Source organism: Oncorhynchus nerka, linkage group LG14 (genome assembly GCF_034236695.1).
Source record: "Oncorhynchus nerka isolate Pitt River linkage group LG14, Oner_Uvic_2.0, whole genome shotgun sequence".
Lineage (NCBI taxonomy): Eukaryota > Metazoa > Chordata > Actinopteri > Salmoniformes > Salmonidae > Oncorhynchus > Oncorhynchus nerka.
Window position 1 is genome coordinate 85,889,757 of NC_088409.1, and position 23,408 is coordinate 85,913,164.

The 23,408-nt window shown below is 50.6% G+C and overlaps 1 protein-coding gene across 1 annotated transcript in view; it reads left to right on the forward strand.

Moving 5' to 3' along the window:
* Positions 1-23,408, forward strand: part of LOC115120871 (roundabout homolog 1-like) — a 490,866-nt gene that overhangs the window by 395,074 nt on the left and 72,384 nt on the right. The window contains exons 14-15 of the mRNA XM_065000506.1: positions 513-679; positions 1,415-1,536. Coding sequence (XP_064856578.1) covers positions 513-679; positions 1,415-1,536 — 289 coding nt within the window. The remainder of the gene's footprint in view (positions 1-512; positions 680-1,414; positions 1,537-23,408) is intronic.

Consider the following 23,408-nt stretch of genomic DNA (forward strand, 5'->3'; position numbering starts at 1 on the left):
CCATTAGTTCCTGCCAAGGCAGCAGCTACTCTTCCTGGGGTTTATTATAGATCCCCCATTAGTTCCTGCCAAGGCAGCAGCTACTCTTCCTGGGGTTTATTATAGATCTCCATTAGTTCCTGACAAGGCAGCAGCTACTCTTCCTGGGGTTTATTATAGATCTCCATTAGTTCCTGCCAAGGCAGCAGCTACTCTTCCTGGGGTTTATTATAGATCCCCCATTAGTTCCTGCCAAGGCAGCAGCTACTCTTCCTGGGGTTTATTATAGATCCCCATTAGTTCCTGCCATGGCAGCAGCTACTCTTCCTGGGGTTTATTATAGATCTCCATTAGTTCCTGCCAGGCAGTTATATACAATTAAAAATATTACATACATTTTCACAACAGATTTCACAACACATTAAGTGTGTGCCCTTAGACCACTAATTTACTAATCTACAATGTCTACAGTCTGAGTGTGTGTATGAACTTTAAACCTGATGTGTAACATCCTGTTCTGTCTTCTCTCCTAGTCATGCGTCAGGCAGCAGCTGGCAGACCCTGGCAGAACATGTGAAGACTGAGTCGTATGTACTGAAGGGCCTGAAGGCCAGTGCTGTCTATCTCTTCCTGGTCCGAGCTGCTAATGCCTACGGCCTGAGTGACCCCAGCCCCATCACTGACACCGTCAAAACACAAGGTGGGTCTCTGCCCTCTCTTAATGCCTTCAAATGGGCCTCTTTAAGCTTCTGTCTAGACCTTGTCCTGTCTAGACCTTGTCCTGTCTAGACCTTGTCCCTGTCTAGACTTTGTCCCTGTCTAGACCTTGTCCTGTCTAGACCTTATCCCTGTCTAGACTCTGTCCCTGTCTAGACCTTGTCCCTGTCAAGACTTTGTCCCTGTCTGGACCTTGTCCCTGTCTAGACCTTGTCCCTGTCTAGACTTGTCCTTGTCTAGACTTTGTCCCTGTCTGCACCTTGTCCCTGTCTAGACCTTGTCCCTGTCTGGACCTTGTCCCTGTCTAGACCTTGTCCTGTCTAGACCTTATCCCTGTCTAGACTCTGTCCCTGTCTAGACCTTGTCCCTGTCTAGACTTTGTCCCTGTCTGGACCTTGTCCTGTCTAGACCTTGTCCCTGTCTAGACTTTGTCCCTGTCTGGACCTTGTCCCTGTCTAGACCTTGTCCCTGTCTGCACCTTGTGCCTGTCTAGACCTTGTCCCTGTCTGCACCTTGTCCCTGTCTAGACCTTGTCCCTGTCTGGACCTTGTCCCTGTCTGGACCCTCTGCTGTTCTTACTGTTTGTGTGTGTGTGTGTTTGTGTGTGTGTGTGTTTGTGTGTGTGTGTGTGTGTGTGTGTGTGTGTGTGTGTGTGTGTGTGTGTGTGTGTGTGTGTGTGTGTGTGTGTGTGTGTGTGTGTGTGTGTGTGTGTGTGCAGATATCCCCCCCACCAGTCAGGGAGTGGACCACCGTCAGATCCAGAGGGAGTTAGGAGAGGTGGTCATCCACCTTCACAACCCCACCATCCTCTCCTCCTCCTCTGTCAGAGTGCAGTGGACGGTGAGTGGTTATCTCTGCTTCAAAACAGGGCTTTAGGGCTTCCCAATGAGTGCCTCTTGTAAACTCATGTACTGTATGTATTCATTTGTATGTATGTATGTATGTATTCATTTGATACCTATTGTGTATTTTGTATGTTTTAGCATAGATTTTCTTTGTTCCAAAGTCACCATGTGGAGTGGCAAGGTCTGGAGCGCTCTGGGCTCACGGTCGATTTGTTTGGCCACTCAGCAGTGCTAATGTCCTAGTGTCCTGTAGAGGACGGACACTGCACTGCAGAGACAGAAAACAGAGAACAGACTGAAACCCTGTCAAAACTCTGTCCATCTGGTCAGGGCCAGTCACACTGGCCAGCACTGCTGCTGTAGGTCCTGTCTGTCTGTCTGTCTGTCTGTCTGTCTGTCTGTCTGTCTGTCTGTCTGTCTGTCTGTCTGTCTGTCTGTCTGTCTGTCTGTCTGTCTGTCTGTCTGTATGTCTGTCTGTCTGTCTGTCTGTCTGTCTGTCTTCAGTCAGAGCTACACCAACCCACCACGGCCCACTCAAAACACTCCACAACACACAGTCGACTGCATAAGCCGCCCAGCAGCGTAGCTAGCAAGCCTGTGCCCTCCCAGATTGAAAACACCTGACTGCTGTTAAATTAATACAAGTGAGAAGGAAGAGGCGGCCAACTAGTGCTCTCAGGATGAAGTAGGTTGTAGATGTGGTAGGAGGGGGGTTGTAGATGTGGTAGGAGGGGGTTGTAGATGTGGTAGGAGGGGGGGGGGTTGTAGATGTGGTAGGAGAGGTGGAGGAGAAGGAGAATAAAGGCACTGGAGAGGTTAAAGGGCAGCTTGAAGAGGTATTGTCTCTGCTGTAAGATAGTAGATATAATATTAAACACTGGCTCCATCTCTATCTATTCTATATTCTGTTGGGTTGAAGAGAAGAAAAGTATAACTGTACACCTCACTAGTTGCATCAGACATACTGTATTCTATAAACGGGCGTCTCCCAGTTACCATGTCTGACAGCCCGTCTCCCAGTTACCATGTCTGACAGCCGTCTCCCAGTTACCATGTCTGACAGCCATCTCCCAGTTACCATGTCTGACAGCCGTCTCCCAGTTACCATGTCTGACAGCCCGTCTCCCAGTTACCATGTCTGACAGCCGTCTCCCAGTTACCATGTCTGACAGCCGTCTCCCAGTTACCATGTCTGACAGCCCATCTCCCAGTTACCATGTCTGACAGCCGTCTCCCAGTTACCATGTCTGACAGCCGTCTCCCAGTTACCATGTCTGACAGCCGTCTCCCAGTTACCATGTCTGACAGCCCATCTCCCAGTTACCATGTCTGACAGCCGTCTCCCAGTTACCATGTCTGACAGCCGTCTCCTAGTTACCATGTCTGACAGCCCGTCTCCCAGTTACCATGTCTGACAGCCGTCTCCCAGTTACCATGTCTGACAGCCCGTCTCCCAGTTAACATGTCTGACAGCCCGTCTCCATGTCTGACAGCTGTCTCCCAGTTACCATGTCTGACAGCCCGTCTCCATGTCTGACAGCCCGTCTCCATGTCTGACAGCCGTCTCCCAGTTACCATGTCTGACAGCCCATCTCCCAGTTAACATGTATGACAGCCCGTCTCCATGTCTGACAGCCGTCTCCCAGTTACCATGTCTGACAGCCTGTCTCCATGTCTGACAGCCGTCTCCCAGTTACCATGTCTGACAGCCCGTCTCCATGTCTAACAGCCATCTCCCAGTTACCATGTCTGACAGCCCATCTCCCAGTTACCATGTCTGACAGCCGTCTCCCAGTTACCATGTCTGACAGCCTGTCACCCAGTTACCATGTCTGACAGCCATCTCCCAGTTACCATGTCTGACAGCCCATCTCCCAGTTACCATGTCTGACAGCCGTCTCCCAGTTACCATGTCTGACAGCCCATCTCCCAGTTACCATGTCTGACAGCCCGTCTCCCAGTTACCATGTCTGACAGCCCATCTCCCAGTTACCATGTCTGACAGCCGTCTCCCAGTTACCATGTCTGACAGCCCATCTCCCAGTTACCATGTCTGACAGTCTGTCACCCAGTTACCATGTCTGACAGCCCGTCTCCCAGTTACCATGTCTGACAGCCCGTCTCCCAGTTACCATGTCTGACAGCCCGTCTCCCAGTTACCATGTCTGACAGCCGTCTCCCAGTTACCATGTCTGAAAGCCCGTCTCCATGTCTGACAGCCTGTCATCCAGTTACCATGTCTGACAGCCTGTCACCCAGTTACCATGTCTGACAGCCCGTCTCCATGTCTGACAGCCGTCTCCCAGTTACCATGTATGACAGCCCGTCTCCATGTCTGACAGCCGTCTCCCAGTTACCATGTCTGACAGCCTGTCTCCATGTCTGACAGCCATCTCCCAGTTACCATGTCTGACAGCCTGTCTCCATGTCTAACAGCCATCTCCCAGTTACCATGTCTGACAGCCCATCTCCCAGTTACCATGTCTGACAGCCGTCTCTCAGTTACCATGTCTGACAGCCTGTCACCCAGTTACCATGTCTGACAGCCGTCTCCCAGTTACCATGTCTGACAGCCCATCTCCCAGTTACCATGTCTGACAGCCGTCTCCCAGTTACCATGTCTGACAGCCCATCTCCCAGTTACCATGTCTGACAGCCCGTCTCCCAGTTACCATGTCTGACAGCCCATCTCCCAGTTACCATGTCTGACAGCCGTCTCCCAGTTACCATGTCTGACAGCCCATCTCCCAGTTACCATGTCTGACAGCCCATCTCCCAGTTACCATGTCTGACAGTCTGTCACCCAGTTACCATGTCTGACAGCCCGTCTCCCAGTTACCATGTCTGACAGCCCGTCTCCCAGTTACCATGTCTGACAGCCGTCTCCCAGTTACCATGTCTGAAAGCCCGTCTCCATGTCTGACAGCCTGTCATCCAGTTACCATGTCTGACAGCCTGTCACCCAGTTACCATGTCTGACAGCCCGTCTCCATGTCTGACAGCCGTCTCCCAGTTACCATGTATGACAGCCCGTCTCCATGTCTGACAGCCGTCTCCCAGTTACCATGTCTGACAGCCTGTCTCCATGTCTGACAGCCGTCTCCCAGTTACCATGTCTGACAGCCTGTCTCCATGTCTAACAGCCATCTCCCAGTTACCATGTCTGACAGCCCATCTCCCAGTTACCATGTCTGACAGCCGTCTCTCAGTTACCATGTCTGACAGCCTGTCACCCAGTTACCATGTCTGACAGCCGTCTCCCAGTTACCATGTCTGACAGCCCATCTCCCAGTTACCATGTCTGACAGCCGTCTCCCAGTTACCATGTCTGACAGCCCATCTCCCAGTTACCATGTCTGACAGCCCGTCTCCCAGTTACCATGTCTGACAGCCCATCTCCCAGTTACCATGTCTGACAGCCGTCTCCCAGTTACCATGTCTGACAGCCCATCTCCCAGTTACCATGTCTGACAGCCCATCTCCCAGTTACCATGTCTGACAGTCTGTCACCCAGTTACCATGTCTGACAGCCCGTCTCCCAGTTACCATGTCTGACAGCCGTCTCCCAGTTACCATGTCTGACAGCCTGTCACCCAGTTACCATGTCTGACAGCCCGTCTCCATGTCTGATAGCCTGTCATCCAGTTACCATGTCTGACAGCCTGTCACCCAGTTACCATGTCTGACAGCCCGTCACCATGTATGACAGCCCGTCTCCATGTCTGACAGCCGTCTCCCAGTTACCATGTCTGACAGCCTGTCTCCATGTCTGACAGCCGTCTCCCAGTTACCATGTCTGACAGCCCGTCTCCATGTCTAACAGCCATCTCCCAGTTACCATGTCTGACAGGCCATCTCCCAGTTACCATGTCTGACAGCCGTCTTCCAGTTACCATGTCTGACAGCCGTCTCCCAGTTACCATGTCTGACAGCCGTCTCCCAGTTACCATGTCTGACAGCCGTCTCCCAGTTACCATGTCTGACAGCCCATCTCCCAGTTACCATGTCTGACAGCCGTCTCCCAGTTACCATGTCTGACAGCCGTCTCCCAGTTACCATGTCTGACAGCCGTCTCCCAGTTACCATGTCTGACAGCCCATCTCCCAGTTACCATGTCTGACAGCCGTCTCCCAGTTACCATGTCTGACAGCCGTCTCCTAGTTACCATGTCTGACAGCCCGTCTCCCAGTTACCATGTCTGACAGCCGTCTCCCAGTTACCATGTCTGACAGCCCGTCTCCCAGTTAACATGTCTGACAGCCCGTCTCCATGTCTGACAGCTGTCTCCCAGTTACCATGTCTGACAGCCCGTCTCCATGTCTGACAGCCCGTCTCCATGTCTGACAGCCGTCTCCCAGTTACCATGTCTGACAGCCCATCTCCCAGTTAACATGTATGACAGCCCGTCTCCATGTCTGACAGCCGTCTCCCAGTTACCATGTCTGACAGCCTGTCTCCATGTCTGACAGCCGTCTCCCAGTTACCATGTCTGACAGCCCGTCTCCATGTCTAACAGCCATCTCCCAGTTACCATGTCTGACAGCCCATCTCCCAGTTACCATGTCTGACAGCCGTCTCCCAGTTACCATGTCTGACAGCCTGTCACCCAGTTACCATGTCTGACAGCCATCTCCCAGTTACCATGTCTGACAGCCCATCTCCCAGTTACCATGTCTGACAGCCGTCTCCCAGTTACCATGTCTGACAGCCCATCTCCCAGTTACCATGTCTGACAGCCCGTCTCCCAGTTACCATGTCTGACAGCCCATCTCCCAGTTACCATGTCTGACAGCCGTCTCCCAGTTACCATGTCTGACAGCCCATCTCCCAGTTACCATGTCTGACAGTCTGTCACCCAGTTACCATGTCTGACAGCCCGTCTCCCAGTTACCATGTCTGACAGCCCCGTCTCCCAGTTACCATGTCTGACAGCCCGTCTCCCAGTTACCATGTCTGACAGCCGTCTCCCAGTTACCATGTCTGAAAGCCCGTCTCCATGTCTGACAGCCTGTCATCCAGTTACCATGTCTGACAGCCTGTCACCCAGTTACCATGTCTGACAGCCCGTCTCCATGTCTGACAGCCGTCTCCCAGTTACCATGTATGACAGCCCGTCTCCATGTCTGACAGCCGTCTCCCAGTTACCATGTCTGACAGCCTGTCTCCATGTCTGACAGCCGTCTCCCAGTTACCATGTCTGACAGCCTGTCTCCATGTCTAACAGCCATCTCCCAGTTACCATGTCTGACAGCCCATCTCCCAGTTACCATGTCTGACAGCCGTCTCTCAGTTACCATGTCTGACAGCCTGTCACCCAGTTACCATGTCTGACAGCCGTCTCCCAGTTACCATGTCTGACAGCCCATCTCCCAGTTACCATGTCTGACAGCCGTCTCCCAGTTACCATGTCTGACAGCCCATCTCCCAGTTACCATGTCTGACAGCCCGTCTCCCAGTTACCATGTCTGACAGCCCATCTCCCAGTTACCATGTCTGACAGCCGTCTCCCAGTTACCATGTCTGACAGCCCATCTCCCAGTTACCATGTCTGACAGCCCATCTCCCAGTTACCATGTCTGACAGTCTGTCACCCAGTTACCATGTCTGACAGCCCGTCTCCCAGTTACCATGTCTGACAGCCCGTCTCCCAGTTACCATGTCTGACAGCCTGTCTCCCAGTTACCATGTCTGACAGCCCGTCTCCATGTCTGACAGCCTGTCATCCAGTTACCATGTCTGACAGCCTGTCACCCAGTTACCATGTCTGACAGCCCGTCTCCATGTCTGACAGCCGTCTCCCAGTTACCATGTATGACAGCCCGTCTCCATGTCTGACAGCCGTCTCCCAGTTACCATGTCTGACAGCCTGTCTCCATGTCTGACAGCCGTCTCCCAGTTACCATGTCTGACAGCCTGTCTCCATGTCTAACAGCCATCTCCCAGTTACCATGTCTGACAGCCCATCTCCCAGTTACCATGTCTGACAGTTACCATGTCTGGACAGCCTGTCACCCAGTTACCATGTCTGACAGCCGTCTCCCAGTTACCATGTCCAGCCCATCTCCCAGTTACCATGTCTGACAGCCGTCTCCCAGTTACCATGTCTGACAGCCCATCTCCCAGTTACCATGTCTGACAGCCCGTCTCCCAGTTACCATGTCTGACAGCCCATCTCCCAGTTACCATGTCTGACAGCCGTCTCCCAGTTACCATGCCCATCTGACAGCCCATCTCCCAGTTACCAGTCTGTCACCCAGTTACCATGTCTGACAGCCCGTCTCCCAGTTACCATGTCTGACAGCCGTCTCCCAGTTACCATGTCTGACAGCCTGTCACCCAGTTACCATGTCTGACAGCCCGTCTCCATGTCTGATAGCCTGTCATCCAGTTACCATGTCTGACAGCCTGTCACCCAGTTACCATGTCTGACAGCCCGTCACCATGTATGACAGCCCGTCTCCATGTCTGACAGCCGTCTCCCAGTTACCATGTCTGACAGCCTGTCTCCATGTCTGACAGCCGTCTCCCAGTTACCATGTCTGACAGCCCGTCTCCATGTCTAACAGCCATCTCCCAGTTACCATGTCTGACAGGCCATCTCCCAGTTACCATGTCTGACAGCCGTCTTCCAGTTACCATGTCTGACAGCCGTCTCCCAGTTACCATGTCTGACAGCCGTCTCCCAGTTACCATGTCTGACAGCCCATCTCCCAGTTACCATGTCTGACAGCCCGTCTCCATGTCTGACAGCCCGTCTCCATGTCTGACAGCCGTCTCCCAGTTACCATGTCTGACAGCCCATCTCCCAGTTAACATGTATGACAGCCCGTCTCCATGTCTGACAGCCGTCTCCCAGTTACCATGTCTGACAGCCTGTCTCCATGCTGACAGCCGTCTCCCAGTTACCATGTCTGACAGCCCGTCTCCATGTCTAACAGCCATCTCCCAGTTACCATGTCTGACAGCCCATCTCCCAGTTACCATGTCTGACAGCCGTCTCCCAGTTACCATGTCTGACAGCCTGTCACCCAGTTACCATGTCTGACAGCCATCTCCCAGTTACCATGTCTGACAGCCCATCTCCCAGTTACCATGTCTGACAGCCGTCTCCCCAGTTACCATGTCTGACAGCCCATCTCCCAGTTACCATGTCTGACAGCCCGTCTCCCAGTTACCATGTCTGACAGCCCATCTCCCAGTTACCATGTCTGACAGCCGTCTCCCAGTTACCATGTCTGACAGCCCATCTCCCAGTTACCATGTCTGACAGTCTGTCACCCAGTTACCATGTCTGACAGCCCGTCTCCCAGTTACCATGTCTGACAGCCCGTCTCCCAGTTACCATGTCTGACAGCCGTCTCCCAGTTACCATGTCTGAAAGCCCGTCTCCATGTCTGACAGCCTGTCATCCAGTTACCATGTCTGACAGCCTGTCACCCAGTTACCATGTCTGACAGCCCGTCTCCATGTCTGACAGCCGTCTCCCAGTTACCATGTATGACAGCCCGTCTCCATGTCTGACAGCCGTCTCCCAGTTACCATGTCTGACAGCCTGTCTCCATGTCTGACAGCCGTCTCCCAGTTACCATGTCTGACAGCCTGTCTCCATGTCTAACAGCCATCTCCCAGTTACCATGTCTGACAGCACATCTCCCAGTTACCATGTCTGACAGCCGTCTCCCAGTTACCATGTCTGACAGCCTGTCACCCAGTTACCATGTCTGACAGCCGTCTCCCAGTTACCATGTCTGACAGCCCATCTCCCAGTTACCATGTCTGACAGCCGTCTCCCAGTTACCATGTCTGACAGCCCATCTCCCAGTTACCATGTCTGACAGCCCGTCTCCCAGTTACCATGTCTGACAGCCCATCTCCCAGTTACCATGTCTGACAGCCGTCTCCCAGTTACCATGTCTGACAGCCCATCTCCCAGTTACCATGTCTGACAGCCCATCTCCCAGTTACCATGTCTGACAGTCTGTCACCCAGTTACCATGTCTGACAGCCCGTCTCCCAGTTACCATGTCTGACAGCCGTCTCCCAGTTACCATGTCTGACAGCCTATCACCCAGTTACCATGTCTGACAGCCCGTCTCCATGTCTGATAGCCTGTCATCCAGTTACCATGTCTGACAGCCTGTCACCCAGTTACCATGTCTGACAGCCCGTCTCCATGTCTGACAGCCGTCTCCCAGTTACCATGTATGACAGCCCGTCTCCATGTCTGACAGCCGTCTCCCAGTTACCATGTCTGACAGCCCGTCTCCATGTCTAACAGCCATCTCCCAGTTACCATGTCTGACAGCCCATCTCCCAGTTACCATGTCTGACAGCCGTCTTCCAGTTACCATGTCTGACAGCCCATCTCCCAGTTACCATGTCTGACAGCCGTCTCCCAGTTACCATGTCTGACAGCCCATCTCCCAGTTACCATGTCTGACAGCCCATCTCCCAGTTACCATGTCTGACAGCCCATCTCCCAGTTACCATGTCTGACAGCCCGTCTCCCAGTTACCATGTCTGACAGCCCATCTCCCAGTTACCATGTCTGACAGCCCATCTCCCAGCCTGACAGTCTCCCAGTTACCATGTCTGAGCCCGTCTCCCAGTTACCATGTCTGACAGCCCGTCCAGTTACCATGTCTGACAGCCGTCTCCCAGTTACCATGTCTGACAGCCTGTCACCCAGTTACCATGTCTGACAGCCCGTCTCCATGTCTGATAGCCTGTCATCCAGTTACCATGTCTGACAGCCTGTCACCCAGTTACCATGTCTGACAGCCGTCTCCATGTCTCGTCTTCCAGTTACCATGTATGACAGCCCGTCTCCATGTCTGACAGCCGTCTCCCAGTTACCATGTCCGACAGCCCGTCTCCATGTCTAACAGCCATCTCCCAGTTACCATGTCTGACAGCCCATCTCCCAGTTCCAGCCGTCTTGTTACCTGACAGCCGCCTCCCAGTTACCATGTCGACAGTCAGTCTCCCAGTTACCATGTCTGACAGCCCATCTCCCAGTTACCATGTCTGACAGCCCGTCTCCCAGTTACCATGTCTGACAGCCCATCTCCCAGTTACCATGTCTGTTACCAGTCTGACAGCCCATCTCCCAGTTACCATGTCTGACAGTCTGTCTCCCAGTTACCATGTCTGACAGCCGTCTCCCAGTTACCATGTCTGACAGCCTGTCACCCAGTTACCATGTCTGACAGCCTGTCACCCAGTTACCATGTCTGACAGCCCGTCTCCATGTCTGATAGCCTGTCATCCAGTTACCATGTCTGACAGCCTGTCACCCAGTTACCATGTCTGACAGCCCGTCTCCATGTCTGACAGCCGTCTCCCAGTTACCATGTATGACAGCCCGTCTCCATGTCTGACAGCCGTCTCCCAGTTACCATGTCTGACAGCCTGTCTCCATGTCTGACAGCCGTCTCCCAGTTACCATGTCTGACAGCCCGTCTCCATGTCTAACAGCCATCTCCCAGTTACCATGTATGACAGCCCATCTCCCAGTTACCATGTCTGACAGCCGTCTTCCAGTTACCATGTCTGACAGCCGTCTCCCAGTTACCATGTCTGACAGCCGTCTCCCAGTTACCATGTCTGACAGCCCATCTCCCAGTTACCATGTCTGACAGCCCGTCTCCCAGTTACCATGTCTGACAGCCCATCTCCCAGTTACCATGTCTGACAGCCGTCTCCCAGTTACCATGTCTGACAGCCCATCTCCCAGTTACCATGTCTGACAGCCGTCTCCCAGTTACCATGTCTGACAGCCTGTCACCCTCCATGTCTGACAGTCCATGTCTGTCATCCAGTTACCATGTCTGACAGCCCGTCTCCATGTCTGACAGCTGTCTCCCAGTTACCATGTCTGACAGCCCGTCTCCATGTCTGACAGCTGTCTCCCAGTTACCATGTCTGACAGCCCGTCTCCCAGTTACCATGTCTGACAGCCCGTCTCCATGTCTGACAGCCCATCTCCCAGGTACCATGTCTGACAGCCCATCTCCCAGTTACCATGTCTGACAGCCGTCTCCCAGTTACCATGTCTGACAGCCCGTCTCCCAGTTACCATGTCTGACAGCCTGTCACCCAGTTACCATGTCTGACAGCCCATCTCCCAGTTACCATGTCTGACAGCCCTTCTCCCAGTTACCATGTCTGACAGCCGTCTCCCAGTTACCATGTCTGACAGCCCGTCTCCCAGTTACCATGTCTGACAGCCCATCTCCCAGTTACCATGTCTGACAGCCCGTCTCCATGTCTGACAGCCGTCTCCCAGTTACCATGTCTGACAGCCCATTTCCCAGTTACCATGTCTGACAGCCCGTCTCCCAGTTACCATGTCTGACAGCCGTCTCCCAGTTACCATGTCTGACAGCCGCTCCCAGTTACCATCCTGACAGCCGTCTCCCAGTTACCATGTCTGACAGCCGTCTCCCAGTTACCATGTCTGACAGCCTGTCACCCAGTTACCATGTCTGACAGCCCGTCTCCATGTCTGACAGCCTGTCATCCAGTTACCATGTCTGACAGCCCGTCTCCATGTCTGACAGCTGTCTCCCAGTTACCATGTCTGACAGCCCGTCTCCATGTCTGACAGCTGTCTCCCAGTTACCATGTCCGACAGCCCGTCTCCATGTCTAACAGCCATCTCCCAGTTACCATGTCTGACAGCCCATCTCCCAGTTACCATGTCTGACAGCCGTCTTCCAGTTACCATGTCTGACAGCCGTCTCCCAGTTACCATGTCTGACAGCCGTCTCCCAGTTACCATGTCTGACAGCCCATCTCCCAGTTACCATGTCTGACAGCCCGTCTCCCAGTTACCATGTCTGACAGCCATCTCCCAGTTACCATGTCTGACAGCCTGTCACCCAGTTACCATGTCTGACAGTCCGTCTCCCAGTTACCATGTCTGACAGTCTGTCTCCCAGTTACCATGTCTGACAGCCTCTCCCAGTTACCATGTCTGACAGCCTCACCTCACCCAGTTACCATGTCTGACAGCCCGTCTCCATGTCTGATAGCCTGTCATCCAGTTACCATGTCTGACAGCCTGTCACCCAGTTACCATGTCTGACAGCCCGTCTCCATGTCTGACAGCCGTCTCCCAGTTACCATGTATGACAGCCCGTCTCCATGTCTGACAGCCGTCTCCCAGTTACCATGTCTGACAGCCTGTCTCCATGTCTGACAGCCGTCTCCCAGTTACCATGTCTGACAGCCCGTCTCCATGTCTAACAGCCATCACCCAGTTACCATGTATGACAGCCCATCTCCCAGTTACCATGTCTGTCTCCAGTTACCATGTCTGACAGCCGTCTCCCAGTTACCATGTCTGACAGCCGTCTCCCAGTTACCATGTCTGACAGCCCATCTCCCAGTTACCATGTCTGACAGCTGTCTCCCAGTTACCATGTCTGACAGCCCATCTCCCAGTTACCATGTCTGCCAGCCGTCTCCCAGTTACCATGTCTGACAGCCCATCTCCCAGTTACCATGTCTGACAGCCTGTCTGACAGCCTGTCACCCAGTTACCATGTCTGACAGCCCGTCTCCATGTCTGACAGCCTGTCATCCAGTTACCATGTCTGACAGCCCGTCTCCATGTCTGACAGCTGTCTCCCAGTTACCATGTCTGACAGCCCGCCTCCATGCCAGCTGTCTCCCCCATGTCTGACAGCCCGTCTCCCAGTTACCATGTCTGACAGCCCATCTCCCAGGTACCATGTCTGACAGCCCATCTCCCAGTTACCATGTCTGACAGCCGTCTCCCAGTTACCATGTCTGACAGCCCGTCTCCCAGTTACCATGTCTGACAGCCTGTCACCCATTTACCATGTCTGACAGCCCATCTCCCAGTTACCATGTCTGACAGCCCTTCTCCCAGTTACCATGTCTGACAGCCGTCTCCCAGTTACCATGTCTGACAGCCCGTCTCCCAGTTACCATGTCTGACAGCCCATCTCCCAGTTACCATGTCTGACAGTCTCCATGTCTGACAGCCGTCTCCCAGTTACCATGTCTGACAGCCCATTTCCCAGTTACCATGTCTGACAGCCCGTCTCCCAGTTACCATGTCTGACAGCCGTCTCCCAGTTACCATGTCTGACAGCCGTCTCCCAGTTACCATGTCTGACAGCCGTCTCCCAGTTACCATGTCTGACAGCCGTCTCCCAGTTACCATGTCTGACAGCCTGTCACCCAGTTACCATGTCTGACAGCCCGTCTCCATGTCTGACAGCTGTCTCCCAGTTACCATGTCTGACAGCCCGTCTCCATGTCTGACAGCTGTCTCCCAGTTACCATGTCTGACAGCCCGTCTCCATGTCTGACAGCCCATCTCCCAGGTACCATGTCTGACAGCCCATCTCCCAGTTACCATGTCTGACAGCCGTCTCCCAGTTACCATGTCTGACAGCCCGTCTCCCAGTTACCATGTCTGACAGCCTGTCACCCAGTTACCATGTCTGACAGCCCATCTCCCAGTTACCATGTCTGACAGCCCTTCTCCCAGTTACCATGTCTGACAGCCGTCTCCCAGTTACCATGTCTGACAGCCCGTCTCCCAGTTACCATGTCTGACAGCCCATCTCCCAGTTACCATGTCTGACAGCCCGTCTCCATGTCTGACAGCCGTCTCCCAGTTACCATGTCTGACAGCCCATTTCCCAGTTACCATGTCTGACAGCCCGTCTCCCAGTTACCATGTCTGACAGCCGTCTCCCAGTTACCATGTCTGACAGCCGTCTCCCAGTTACCATGTCTGACAGCCGTCTCCCAGTTACCATGTCTGACAGCCGTCTCCCAGTTACCATGTCTGACAGCCCGTCTCCCAGTTACCATGTCTGACAGCCCATCTCCCAGTTACCATGTCTGACAGCCTGTCACCCAGTTACCATGTCTGACAGCCCGTCTCCCAGTTACCATGTCTGACAGCCCGTCTCCCAGTTACCATGTCTGACGGCCTGATGCCCAGTTACCATGTCTGACAACCGTCTCCCAGTTACCATGTCTTACAGCCTGATGCCCAGTTACCATGTCTTACAGCCTGATGCCCAGTTAACATGTCTGACAACCGTCTCCCAGTTACCATGTCTTACGGCCTGATGCACAGTTACCCTGTCTTACAGCCTGATGCACAGTTACCCTGTCTGACAGCCTGATGCCCAGTTACCCTGTCTGACAGCCTGATGCCCAGTTACCCTGTCTGACGGCCTGATGCCCAGTTACCATGTCTGACAACCGTCTCCCAGTTACCATTTCTTACGGCCTGATGCACAGTTACCTTGTCTTACAGCCTGATGCACAGTTACCCTGTCTTACGGCCTGATGCACAGTTACCCTGTCTGACAGCCTGATGCCCAGTTACCCTGTCTGACAGCCTGATGCCCAGTTACCCTGTCTGACGGTCTGATGCCCAGTTACCCTGTCCGACGGTCTGATGCCCAGTTACCCTGTCTGACGGTCTGTTGCACAGTTACCTTGTCTTACAGCCTGATGCCCAGTTACCCTGTCTGACGGCCTGATGCCAGTTACCCTGTCTGACGGTCTGATGCCCAGTTACCCTGTCTGACGGTCTGATGCCCAGTTACCCTGTCTGACGGCCTGATGCCCAGTTACCCTGTCTGACGGCCTGATGCCCAGTTACCCTGTCTGACGGCCTGATGCCCAGTTACCCTGTCTGACGGTCCGATGCCCAGTTACCCTGTCTGACGGCCCGTCTCCCAGTTACCATGTCTGACAGCCCATCTCCCAGTTACCATGTCTGACAGCCCGTCTCCATGTCTGACAGCCGTCTCCCAGTTACCATGTCTGACAGCCCATTTCCCAGTTACCATGTCTGACAGCCCGTCTCCCAGTTACCATGTCTGACAGCCGTCTCCCAGTTACCATGTCTGACAGCCGTCTCCCAGTTACCATGTCTGACAGCCGTCTCCCAGTTACCATGTCTGACAGCCGTCTCCCAGTTACCATGTCTGACAGCCTGTCACCCAGTTACCATGTCTGACAGCCCGTCTCCATGTCTGACAGCCTGTCATCCAGTTACCATGTCTGACAGCCCGTCTCCATGTCTGACAGCTGTCTCCCAGTTACCATGTCTGACAGCCCGTCTCCATGTCTGACAGCTGTCTCCCAGTTACCATGTCTGACAGCCCGTCTCCATGTCTGACAGCCCATCTCCCAGGTACCATGTCTGACAGCCCATCTCCCAGTTACCATGTCTGACAGCCGTCTCCCAGTTACCATGTCTGACAGCCCGTCTCCCAGTTACCATGTCTGACAGCCTGTCACCCAGTTACCATGTCTGACAGCCCATCTCCCAGTTACCATGTCTGACAGCCCTTCTCCCAGTTACCATGTCTGACAGCCGTCTCCCAGTTACCATGTCTGACAGCCCGTCTCCCAGTTACCATGTCTGACAGCCCATCTCCCAGTTACCATGTCTGACAGCCCGTCTCCATGTCTGACAGCCGTCTCCCAGTTACCATGTCTGACAGCCCATTTCCCAGTTACCATGTCTGACAGCCCGTCTCCCAGTTACCATGTCTGACAGCCGTCTCCCAGTTACCATGTCTGACAGCCGTCTCCCAGTTACCATGTCTGACAGCCGTCTCCCAGTTACCATGTCTGACAGCCGTCTCCCAGTTACCATGTCTGACAGCCCGTCTCCCAGTTACCATGTCTGACAGCCCATCTCCCAGTTACCATGTCTGACAGCCTGTCACCCAGTTACCATGTCTGACAGCCCGTCTCCCAGTTACCATGTCTGACAGCCCGTCTCCCAGTTACCATGTCTGACGGCCTGATGCCCAGTTACCATGTCTGACAGCCGTCTCCCAGTTACCATGTCTGACAGCCGTCTCCCAGTTACCATGTCTGACAGCCCGTCTCCCAGTTACCATGTCTGACAGCCCATCTCCCAGTTACCATGTCTGACAGCCTGTCTCCCAGTTACCATGTCTGACAGCCCGTCTCCCAGTTACCATGTCTGACAGCCCATCTCCCAGTTACCATGTCTGACAGCCCGTCTCCATGTCTGACAGCCGTCTCCCAGTTACCATGTCTGACAGCCCATTTCCCAGTTACCATGTCTGACAGCCCGTCTCCCAGTTACCATGTCTGACGGCCTGATGCCCAGTTACCATGTCTGACAACCGTCTCCCAGTTACCATGTCTTACAGCCTGATGCCCAGTTACCATGTCTTACAGCCTGATGCCCAGTTAACATGTCTGACAACCGTCTCCCAGTTACCATGTCTTACGGCCTGATGCACAGTTACCCTGTCTTACAGCCTGATGCACAGTTACCCTGTCTGACAGCCTGATGCCCAGTTACCCTGTCTGACAGCCTGATGCCCAGTTACCCTGTCTGACGGCCTGATGCCCAGTTACCATGTCTGACAACCGTCTCCCAGTTACCATTTCTTACGGCCTGATGCACAGTTACCTTGTCTTACAGCCTGATGCACAGTTACCCTGTCTTACGGCCTGATGCACAGTTACCCTGTCTGACAGCCTGATGCCCAGTTACCCTGTCTGACGGTCTGATGCCCAGTTACCCTGTCTGACGGTCTGATGCCCAGTTACCCTGTCCGACGGTCTGATGCCCAGTTACCCTGTCTGACGGTCTGTTGCACAGTTACCTTGTCTTACAGCCTGATGCCCAGTTACCCTGTCTGACGGCCTGATGCCAGTTACCCTGTCTGACGGTCTGATGCCCAGTTACCCTGTCTGACGGTCTGATGCCCAGTTACCCTGTCTGACGGCCTGATGCCCAGTTACCCTGTCTGACGGCCTGATGCCCAGTTACCCTGTCTGACGGCCTGATGCCCAGTTACCCTGTCTGATGGTCCGATGCCCAGTTACCCTGTCTGACGGCCTGATGCCCAGTTACCCTGTCTTATGGTCTGATTCCCAGTTACCCTGTCTTACGGCCTGATGCCCAGTTACCCTGTCTTACGGCCTGATGCCCAGTTACCCTGTCTTACGGTCTGATTCCCAGTTACCCTGTCTTACGGCCTGATGCCTAGTTACCCTGTCTGACGGCCTGATGCCCAGTTACCCTGTCTTACGGTCTGATTCCCAGTTACCCTGTCTTACGGCCTGATGCCCAGTTACCCTGTCTGACGGCCTGATGCCAGTTACCCTGTCTGACGGTCTGATGCCCAGTTACCCTGTCTGACGGTCTGATGCCCAGTTACCCTGTCTGACGGCCTGATGCCCAGTTACCCTGTCTGACGGCCTGATGCCCAGTTACCCTGTCTGACGGCCTGATGCCCAGTTACCCTGTCTGACGGTCCGATGCCCAGTTACCCTGTCTGACGGCCTGATGCCCAGTTACCCTGTCTTATGTTCTGATTCCCAGTTACCCTGTCTTACGGCCTGATGCCCAGTTACCCTGTCTTACGGCCTGATGCCCAGTTACCCTGTCTTACGGTCTGATTCCCAGTTACCCTGTCTTACGGCCTGATGCCCAGTTACCCTGTCTGACGGCCTGATGCCCAGTTACCCTGTCTTACGGTCTGATTCCCAGTTACCCTGTCTTACGGCCTGATGCCCAGTTACCCTGTCTGACGGTCTGATGCCCAGTTACCCTGTCTGATGGCCTGATGCCCAGTTACCCTGTCTGACGGCCTGATGCCCAGTTACCCTGTCTGACGGCCTGATGCCCAGTTACCCTGTCTGACGGTCCGATGCCCAGTTACCCTGTCTGACGGCCTGATGCACAGTTACCCTGTCTTACGGTCTGATTCCCAGTTACCCTGTCTTACGGCCTGATGCCCAGTTACCCTTTCTTACGGCCTGATGCCCAGTTACCCTGTCTGACGGCCTGATGCCCAGTTACCCTGTCTGACGGCCTGATGCCCAGTTACCCTGTCTGATGGCCTGATGCCCAGTTACCCTGTCTTACAGCCTGATGCCCAGTTACCCTGTCTGACGGCCTGATGCCCAGTTACCCTGTCTGACGGCCTGATGCCCAGTTACCCTGTCTGACGGCCTGATGCCCAGTTACCCTGTCTGGCGGCCTGATGCCCAGTTACCCTGTCTGACGGTCTGATGCCCAGTTACCCTGTCTGACGGCCTGATGCCCAGTTACCCTGTCTTACGGCCTGATGCCCAGTTACCCTGTCTGGCGGCCTGATGCCCAGTTACCCTGTCTTACGGCCTGATGCCCAGTTACCCTGTCTGGCGGCCTGATGCCCAGTTACCCTGTCTTACAGCCTGATGCCAGTTACCAACTAGGTTTTCCACCATTAGTCACTAACAAGTTTACATTGTATTTACATGCACTCTTTACATGGCCGTGGTTTGATCGTTTTTTGGGGGTTAAATCCAATCTCATGGCAGTTTCTGGCTTGTATGTTGTTCTTATGTGTTTCTGCTTAACGCTTGCACATTTCTGAGCCTAATGAAGACCACCTGAGCTGACAGCACATTTTATAGGAGGGATAAAAAAGAAATATCTAAAACTTTATGAGCCAGTTCTGCATGCCTTACACAGGGATGATAATACATTACACTACACTAGAGTACACTACAGTACACTAGAGTACACTACAGTACAGTACAGTGCACTGGAGTACAGTACAGTAAAATACGCTAGAGTACAGTAAACTACACTAAATTACAGTGCACTAGAGTACAGTACACTAGAGTACAGTAAACTACAATACAGTACAGTACAGTACACTAGAGTACATTACAGTACAGTACATTACGGTACACAACAGTAGAGTACAGTACACTACAGTACATTACAGTACAGTACACAAGAGTACACTACACTAAAGTATAGTACAGTACACTACAGTGCATTACATACAGTCCAGTACAGTACACTACAGTATAGTACAGTACACTAGATTACAGTACAGTACACTACAGTATAATACAGTACACTAGAGTACATTACAGTACAGTACATTACAGTACACTACAGTACACTACAGTACAGTACAGTATAGTACAGTACACTAGAGTACATTACAGCACACTAAAGTACACTACAGTACAGTATAGTGTACAGTACACTAGAGTACATTACAGTACAGTACATTACGGTACACAACAGTAGAGTACAGTACACAAGAGTACACTACACTAAAGTATAGTACAGTACACTACAGTGCATTACATACAGTCCAGTACAGTACACTACAGTATAGTACAGTACACTAGATTACAGTACAGTACACTACAGTATAGTACAGTACACTACAGTATAGTACAGTACAGTACATTACAGTACACTACAGTACACTACAGTACAGTACAGTATAGTACAGTACACTAGAGTACATTACAGCACACTAAAGTACACTACAGTACAGTATAGTACACTACAGTGCAGTACATTACAGTATAGTACAGTACACTACAGTACACTACAGTACAGCACACTATAGTATAGTACAGTACACTAGAGTACATTACAGTACATTACAGTACACTACAGTATAGTACAGTACACAAGAGTACAGTACAGTACATTACAGTACACTACAGTACAGTACACTACAGTATAGTACAGTATTCTAGAGTACATTACAGTACATTACAGTACACTACAGTACAGTACACTACAGTATAGTACAGTATTCTAGAGTACATTACAGTACATTACAGTACACTACAGTACAGTACACTACAGTATAGTACAGTATTCTAGAGTACATTACAGTACAGTACACTACAGTACAGTACACTACAGTATAGTACAGTATTCTAGAGTACATTACAGTACAGTACACTACAGTACAGTACACGACAATATAGTACAGTATTCTAGAGTACATTACAGTACATTACAGTACACTACAGTACAGTACACTACAGTATAGTACAGTATTCTAGAGTACATTACAGTACAATACAGTGCACTACAGTATAGTACAGTATTCTAGAGTACATTACAGTACAGTACAGTGCACTACACTACAGTATAGTATGGTATTCTAGAGTACAGTACAGTGCACTACACTACAGTACAGTACACTACAGTATAGTACAGTATTCTAGAGTACATTGCAGTACACTACAGTACAGTACACTACAGTATAGTACAGTATTCTAGAGTGCATTACAGTACAGTGCACTACAGTATAGTACAGTATTCTAGAGTACATTACACTACAGTACAGTGCACTACAGTATAGTACAGTATTCTAGAGTACATTACAGTACAGTACACTACAGTATAGTACAGTATTCTAGAGTACACTACAGTACAGTACAGTGCACTACACTACAGTATAGTACAGTATTCTAGAGTACATTACAGTACAGTACAGTACACTACACTACAGTACAGTACATTACACTACAGTATAGTACAGAATTCTAGAGTACATTACAGTACAGTACAGTACAGTACACTACAGTATAGTACAGTATTCTAGAGTAAATTACAGTACAGTACAGTACACTACAGTATAGTACAGTATTCTAGAGTACATTACAGTACAGTACAGTACACTACAGTATAGTACAGTATTCTAGAGTACATTACAGTACAGTACAGTGCACTACACTACAGTATAGTACAGTATTCTAGAGTAAAGTACAGTACAGTACACTACAGTATAGTACAGTATTCTAGAGTACATTACAGTACAGTACAGTACACTACAGTATAGTACAGTATTCTAGAGTACATTACAGTACAGTACAGTGCACTACACTACAGTATAGTACAGTATTCTAGAGTAAAGTACAGTACAGTACACTACAGTATAGTACAGTATTCTAGAGTACATTACAGTACAGTACAGTACACTACATTATAGTACAGTATTCTAGAGTACATTACAGTACAGTACAGTACACTACAGTATAGTACAGTATTCTAGAGTACATTACAGTACAGTACAGTACACTACAGTATAGTACAGTATTCTAGAGTACATTACAGTACAGTACAGTACACTACAGTATATTACAGTATTCCTCGAGTACATTAAAGTACAGTACAGTACACTACAGTATAATACAGTATTCTAGAGTAAATTACAGTACAGCACAGTGCATTACACTACAGTACATTACACTACAGTATAGTACAATATTCTAGAGTACATTACAGTACAGTGCACTACAGTATAGTACAGTATTCTAGAGTACATTACAGTACAGTACAGTACACTACAGTATAGTACAGTATTCTAGAGTACATTACAGTACAGTACAGTGCACTACACTACAGTACAGTACACTACAGTATAGTACAGTATTCTAGAGTACATTACAGTACAGTACAGTACACTACAGTATATTACAGTATTCCTCGAGTACATTAAAGTACAGTACAGTACACTACAGTATAGTACAGTATTCTAGAGTACATTACAGTACAGTACAGTACACTACAGTATAGTACAGTATTTTAGAGTACATTACAGTACAGTACACTACAGTATAGTACAGTATTCTAGAGTACATTACAGTACAGTACAGTGCACTACACTACAGTATAGTACAGTATTCTAGAGTACATTACAGTACAGTACAGTTCACTACACTACAGTATAGTACAGTATTCTAGAGTACATTACAGTACAGTACAGTGCACTACACTACAGTATAGTACAGTATTCTAGAGTACATTACAGTACAGTACAGTGCACTACACTACAGTATAGTACAGTATTCTAGAGTACATTACAGTACAGTACAGTGCACTACACTACAGTATAGTACAGTATTCTAGAGTACATTACAGTACAGTACAGTACACTATAGTATAGTACAGTATTCTAGAGTACATTACAGTACAGTACAGTACACTACAGTATAGTACAGTATTCTAGAGTACATTACACTACAGTACAGTACACTACACTACAGTATCCTTCTAGTTCACACCGATAGGTTGTTTTGTAAAATTCATACATTCAATAGAAGCAAATGTATTGATGATGTCAAGTTCGCTAACACGTCATCAGCAATAACTGACTTTAACTAACTTTAACTGACTGTAACTGGCTATAACTGAATTTAACTGACTGTGACTGACTGTAACTGACTGTGACTGACTATAACAGACTTTAACTGACTGTGACTGACTGTAACTGACTGTGACTGACTATAACAGACTTTAACTGACTTTAACTAACTGTAACTGACTGTAACTGGCTATAACTGACTTTAACTGACTGTGACTGACTATAACTGACTGTGACTGACTATAACTGACTGTGACTGATTATAACTGACTGTGAATGACTGTGACTGACTGTGACTGACTGTGAATAACTGTGACTGGCTATACCTGACTGTGACTGACTGTAATTGACTGTAATTGACTGTAACTGACTGTGACTGACTGTGACTGACTGTGACTGACTATAACTGACTGTGACTGACTGTAATTGACTGTAAATGACTGTAACTGACTGTGACTGACTGTGACTGAATGCAACTGACTGTGACTGACTGTGACTGACTGTGACTGACTATAACTGACTGTAACTGACTGTAACTGACTGTGACTGACTGTGACAGACTGTGACTGACTATAACTGACTGTGACGGACTATAACTGACTGTAACTGACTGACTGACTGTGACTGACTATAACTGACTCTGACTGATTTTGACTAACTGTGACTGACTATAACTAACTGTGACTGACTATAACTAACTGTGACTGACTATGACTGACTGTGACTGACTGTGACTGACTATAAGTGACTGTGACTGACTATAGCTGGCTATGACTGATTGTGACTAACTGTGACAGACTATAAACTGACTGTGACTGACTGTGACTGACTATAACTGACTGTGACTGACTATGACTGACTGTGACTGACTGTGACTGACTATAAGTGACTGTGACTTACTGTAACTGGCTAT